This window comes from Quercus suber, unplaced genomic scaffold, assembly GCF_002906115.3.
Source record: "Quercus suber isolate HL8 unplaced genomic scaffold, Cork oak 2.0 scaffold_450, whole genome shotgun sequence".
Taxonomy (NCBI): domain Eukaryota; kingdom Viridiplantae; phylum Streptophyta; class Magnoliopsida; order Fagales; family Fagaceae; genus Quercus; species Quercus suber.
Window position 1 is genome coordinate 52,689 of NW_027069901.1, and position 6,123 is coordinate 58,811.

The 6,123-nt window shown below is 35.8% G+C and overlaps 1 protein-coding gene across 2 annotated transcripts; it reads right to left on the reverse strand.

Moving 5' to 3' along the window:
* Positions 1-1,903: 1,903 nt before the first annotated feature.
* Positions 1,904-5,679, reverse strand: LOC112008491 (probable E3 ubiquitin-protein ligase BAH1-like 1). 2 transcript variants are annotated; one of them, XM_065762295.1, is made up of 6 exons: positions 5,327-5,679; positions 3,754-3,998; positions 3,278-3,532; positions 2,869-3,003; positions 2,482-2,540; positions 1,904-2,213 (listed from the first exon to the last, which is right to left on the reverse strand). In XM_065762295.1, exons 1-6 carry the CDS (start codon positions 5,496-5,498, stop codon positions 2,087-2,089), a joined length of 993 nt encoding a protein of 330 aa, XP_065618367.1. In that variant the 5' UTR covers positions 5,499-5,679; the 3' UTR covers positions 1,904-2,086. The 2 variants fall into 2 exon arrangements, with proteins under 2 accessions (XP_065618367.1, XP_065618365.1); XM_065762293.1 differs by having other exon boundaries at positions 2,869-3,006; positions 5,327-5,677.
* Between the last annotated feature and the right edge of the window lie 444 nt (positions 5,680-6,123).

A 6,123-nucleotide genomic window follows, 5' to 3' on the forward strand; every position in this document is an offset into this window, starting at 1 on the left:
AAAAAACTGTGGTTTATACATGAGAATTTGTGTTTGCACACATGTCGAGTTTAAGAAGTTCTTGTTTGTGTGTGTATATATATATTTCTGAAACAGGTTATCCAGTACCATATTTTTTCCTCATAAGGTTCTCAGAGAATATTTGATTCTTTTGTTTAAAGAGAAAACAGGTTAGTACTTCTTTTTTAAAATCCACAAAGTTCAATTGCCAATCTTGTTTCCTCTTGGATTAGCAACTAGGATGGTCATTAAATATTAATACATTTATATTATTGTTGATGTACATGGTGAAGATGTTGGATAGAGCGAAAAGAATGAAAACAATGAACAAGGAAAATGTGAGAATGCACCTAATCAGCATGTTGAGGCCAAGAAGAGAGAAAACAAACAGAAGAAAATTAACTCATAGGAGCTTGATGGGATATTCCCATCCTCCTTTGATGGCAACGATGAAGTTGGAATCTTTTCTCCTAGTTTGGTTGATGAAGTAATCTTTTCTTCCTATATAGTTTTTGGTTTTCTGAGTCTTTGATACAGTTAAAGACATAGATATGGATTGAAGAAATATAAAACATAAAGGGTTGAGATAAAAGTAGTATCAGAGGAGAAGTTATTTGGGTAGAGACAGAAAAAGTATTTAAATTTTTTATTTTTTTAAGATAAATTTCTCTCTCCAACCGCCATTGAGGAGTTCTTCAACGAGGAGCCAGATCCAAGAGGTGGAGTAAATGGACTTTGACCTGGAGATGGAATAACAAAGAAATGAAATTGAATGTCAACCACTTTGCTTGCTTGGAGGACAGCTGATTTTATTCTTATCATTCTTTTTTATCTCTTAACTAGCTGCAAATCCATGCAATGTGTGGAAATGTATAAATATTATGTAATGGAGTATAGTATGTAAAAAGTAATAATTACTTCAAGTATTATCTATTTTTCAAAAATGATTTTTATAAGTATTTTTTATCTTTTTAAATAACTCAAATTCGTCTAAACAAAATCACATTGTGGTTACTTGTGAATCCCATCATTGGATTAGTACCCCTTACTTTCCTAAGGTAATATGCGTGACGATATTGAAATCTAAAAGATCTAGACGTGGGACTGATGCAGCACGTGTTAAAGTTCCCCATATCATAAAAAGGTGGGGGATTCATGTAGAATGCACATGTTGCCCTACGAAATCTGGTATTACTTGCTTCCCCTTTCCGAGCTCTAGGCATGGTGGTTGTTCTTCCTCGGTCACTTATGACACTAACTCCCTGCCTTTTCAATCTTTTTTCCCCACTTCTTGTGGCTTGAATATGTATCATGATATTTCCAACAATGAAGGAGTTTAGTGGCTTTCAATGTACTATGGCCGCGTTTTTAAAACGTGGCTATAGACAGATTGAAGAAATATTAAAAGGGTTGTAGCCGCGTTCAAAACGCGGCTATAGAGGGATCTGTGGCCGCATTTTACAAATGCGGCCTAAGACACCGTCTATGGCCGCACTTACAAACGCGGCCTAAGACACTATCTATGGCCGCATTTGATAAACGCAGCCTAAGACAATGTCTATGGCCACACTTTTCAAACGCGGCCTAAGACTGGGCCTTAGGCCGCATTTGAAAAACGCGGCCATAGACCCCGTTTTAGGCCGCGTTTGTAAAGTGCGGCCATAGACCCCATGCTTAGGCCGCATTTGAAAAGTGCGGCCATAGACCTTAGTCTTAGGCCGCGTTTGAAAAGTGCGGCCATAGACCCCGTCTGGGCTATAGTCACGGGGTTTGGGCCCCATTTGAAAATGCGGCCTAAAAAAACGCGGCCATAGGCCAAATGGGCCTATGGCCGCGTTTTTTGGACTTAAGGCCACGTTTTACAAACGTGGCCTAAAGCCGTTTTTTTTGTAGTGTTAATCAAGGCATCTACAAGGAACATAAAATTTATAAACTGAAATCAAAGATATGTTGACAATGAGCTCAGATTTGAAGTCTACTTCGGCAGACTTTCCCCATTCTGTGGCAAAAAATAAAAAATAAAAACATGCAAATTTTTCTTCTTGGATACATGAAAACATCCACTTATTTAGCTAATACCAGCTTCCTATGATGAGGATGTTGCCTGGTTTCGTGCACTTAATGCTAGACATTGGTTCTCCCAGTACTGCTTTGCTTGTTGAATTCTCTCTACTCTTTCTCTCTGATGTCTCTGCTCCCAGTATTCATGGCAACTATTCAAATAGGCATTGATAGCAATAAGGAACTTTAAAGGGGCCAAAAAGAAAAGAAAAAAGAGAAACATATATTTATTCATCTTTTTTATTGTTTCTAACTTTTTATTAATTTTTTGATTTCTATGTTTTCAATTTACACCCTCACTACCACCCAACCTTGTATGGTAAAATAGATAGGAATAAAGAACGTAGAATGATATGAAGCTAAGTTTTCTCAAACAAAAGGATATAACTTGAGTAAAAATAACCCTATAGAAAAATATACCTTTGGCTTAAAAGAATATTGAGCTCATCCAAGTGTACAGCACCATCAAAGACTCCCACCTAAAATCAACACAAAAGAATTCATAGAGTCAATATTTCCAACTGCAGAGGCGCATTACAAATCATGGTCCCATTAAACTTAAGCCTCAAGCGCACCCAAAACTTTGACGATAGCTCAGAAATTCATCCAACTCCCTAATCTGCAATATGGGACTAAGCCCATAGAACCTAAAGATTTTCATTCCCTTTTTGCTAATAATGAAAAGCTTACTGAATAATCATACAAATAATTTGATTGGTATGATTTGAATTTAATTAATACCTCCACAATCCCACCCCATGCTTTTGTTAAGTGCTGGAACAATGGGTGATAAAGAAATTAATATACCTCTCGGCATAGAGGGCATTTTCCTTTTGGCTCTGCCGCCTTGAGTCCATCTATGATAGTCACTGATGCAGCTGAGCAAGCACACATGTAGCAGAATATATGGCCACAAGTGAGGGAAACTGGATCAAAGACTGTCTCCTTTTGGAAAAAAAATAAAATCAACTGATTAGTGGTGTCACTTGAGCACCTTGATGAGTGAGCCTTTTCTTCTCCATAAATTCTACTTTTAGTGATCATGGATGTTCATGAGATAGGGAAGAAGATGCTATTGGTGTTATGATGTAATCCTAAATCACAGAACTAAATGCTTTATGTATTTATATTGATTAAATATGGTTCATAATACTATAGGCGAGAGTTGATTCTTGGCACCGATAAGGAAATATGACTTCTATAAATGGGAACTTACCAAGCATATAGAACAAGTCAAGTCAATATCAAGTTTGATGATGGATTCAAAGATTTCACAGGTGAGTGATGGTTTGCCGTCATTAAATATGAGGTTGCAGCCTTCAAATGCTGGTGCCTTCTCTGACTTGACCTTGCTTTCCCTGGAATTGATGAGGAAAGCCATAAGCTCACAGAGCCAGGGACTCTGAAGAATTTCAATACGCATACTTTGGGCCTGGGACTTGAAGGTCTGTCCTTGCTTAGAGTCATGAATCTGTGATCAACATGAAGTTCAAATTATACAATGAAAATCAACCACAGCCAGAATGTATTTCACTTTGCTAAAGTTTCCAAATAATATGTATTGGCGTTTGCTTCATAATCTTTATTGTCAAAATTTACATTTATAATATCTTCATCTACTCCTCTTTTTCTCCCTAATTAGTTAGCAAAAAAATAAAAGGGGCAAAATTCAAAAGCAGGCCATGGACAGACCTTATCATATTTCTTCAGTATTTTTCGAATTGCAATGGCGTTTATCAATGCATAAGAAACAAGGTCTTTCCCTTTCTGAATTAAGGCAGTATGGTCGCTCTGTCGGTTGCCTCTTAACCAAAGGAAGTACTTCTGAAAGCCAGAAGCAAGATGTAGCTCAAGCAATTTCTGTGCTTGCTCATTGAAGGAACCTACTACTGAGGACATGTCCTTGAGAAGAGAAGGGAAGATGGTTCCATCGCACACTAGTCTCCAACAAAACCACAGAAACACTAAGTTCTTTCGCCTTATATACATTTTGTACATAAGATCTTGTAAAGGTAACTATGTATCTATCAACATCATATACTATAGTATCAGTGCATTGCATTTGGCTCCATCCTTTCAATAATATAACTTAGAAAAGAAGAAAATATGACTTTAAAATGGGAAACTCCATGGTGACTTGGTTTTTATTTTCATTTAATTTTTAAGTTATTGCATAATTCACTAAAACAATCTTATATTTCAGTTAACAACTACTTTCATTCTTGTTCATGGATAGGATGTGTATTGTTTACTGATTTTTTTTCTTTGGGCTCGAAGGGCATCTAACTAATCCCAGGTGTGTCTCAAGGATTCAGGTATTTATTGCAGATGTGTTGTACGACTAACAATCACGTCATTACCCATCAGAGTATAGTAAAAAATACTCTACAAAGATAATTCTCCGTTGCATGAAATGAACTATTTCTTAAAGGGAAATTAAGTGTAATGGGCAATCTTAGAGATATCATGGCTCAATCTTATTTGTAGTTCAACTATCGTTAGTCTAAGATTTAGTCTATTATAAATACCAATTAACTCATTGTAAATCACATAACTTAATTGTGATGATGTAACAATAATGGGCTTTCCCATGTTGATGTACACTTAATAAGGCCAAGATTGTGTGGTGTTTATTAATAATCCATATCTACTGCACTAACTGACTGCCTGTTGGCTCATCCTTATCTACTCTGTGTGGTGGACGTCGTTAAGGTTCTCTCTTAACATTGTGCCAGCCACTTTGTAGGCCCATTCTAATCTATTTCATGTTATAGACAACATCCTAACATTCTCATATGTGTCTTTCTCACATATGGTATCTTATGACAAGAAGATCTTGGCAAATTCAATTACATTTATTGGGCATGTGCATCTTTCATGAATCATGTTGATTATTGATAGCCTCCTTTATCAGTTTTCTTTTTGGTCATGTGTCTCTAACATCTTTAAAGACCACATTACTCAAACCATTTCTCTTAATGAATAACCTTTATTGACTTGATGTTAGAGATATCAAGGGCCAATCCTAGTCAAGGCTCAAGTCTATTATCTCTTTTTAATTTAAGTTTATTGTATCTAATACTACTTAGAATACAAACAAAGTATTTCTAGTTAGTCTTGCTTATAGAGTTATCTAATGCTACTTACAGAAGTATTTCTAGTAAGTCTAGGATTCAGACTACTATAAATACAATAACCAAAGAGAGAAGAATAAATCAAACAAATAATATGTCAACAAACATTTGTAATTCTTTCTTAGATTTACCTGGGCAATGATCCGGGCAGGTTTGGCTGTTATGGAACCCATCAATGTTTTTCTTACACCGAAAGTCTCTCCTGCACTTCTTCATGATCTTCTTCAGCTTCTTGAAGCCAAGTACAGGGAGCGTTTCCTCTTTGCCCTGCATGTACTGCCTGTATTCCTTGCAGAACTTCATCCTGACCCAAAAAAAATGAAAAACTTCAAATCCTTCTCTAGTTTTTCTCAAGAAAGTTTCTTGTGACTAACGAAGGAAAAAAGCTTAGTTATATGATAAAAAAAGCTTAGTTTTTCTTTAGGTTTTTTGTGTGATGGTGAGGCTTTTGTTTTTTGTCTGAATGAGTCAATCTCTCAGCTTCTATTTATCCTCTCAGCGATGTAAACTATTTGGACTGTTGTTAAAGATTGTGATAATTAAAGACCTATTTATATATAGTAAGGACAACTCGGGAAGTTCACTGCGAGAATATAAGTCCAATCGATTATGGAGAAAATCGTCCCCTTCTGACAAATTACACAGTTTAAACTATGTTTAAATTAAGTCTCAAATCTTTGATTTGGTAAATTAAATTGTTTCAACTTGAGTTCATCTTCATTATTCATTTTATAAGAATCTAATACTATCAGAGAAGAAGAAAACAGAGAGCAAGAGAGCAAGAAAGATGAGAAATTTCTGATTGTATTAGCATAAATGATTATGTACGTCAAGATCGTATTTATACAAGAAAACTAAGCTAACTAACTTGCTAAGCACTAACTAACTGAGCACATTATAAGGAACTCGTGTAAGAGATAGTTACAGT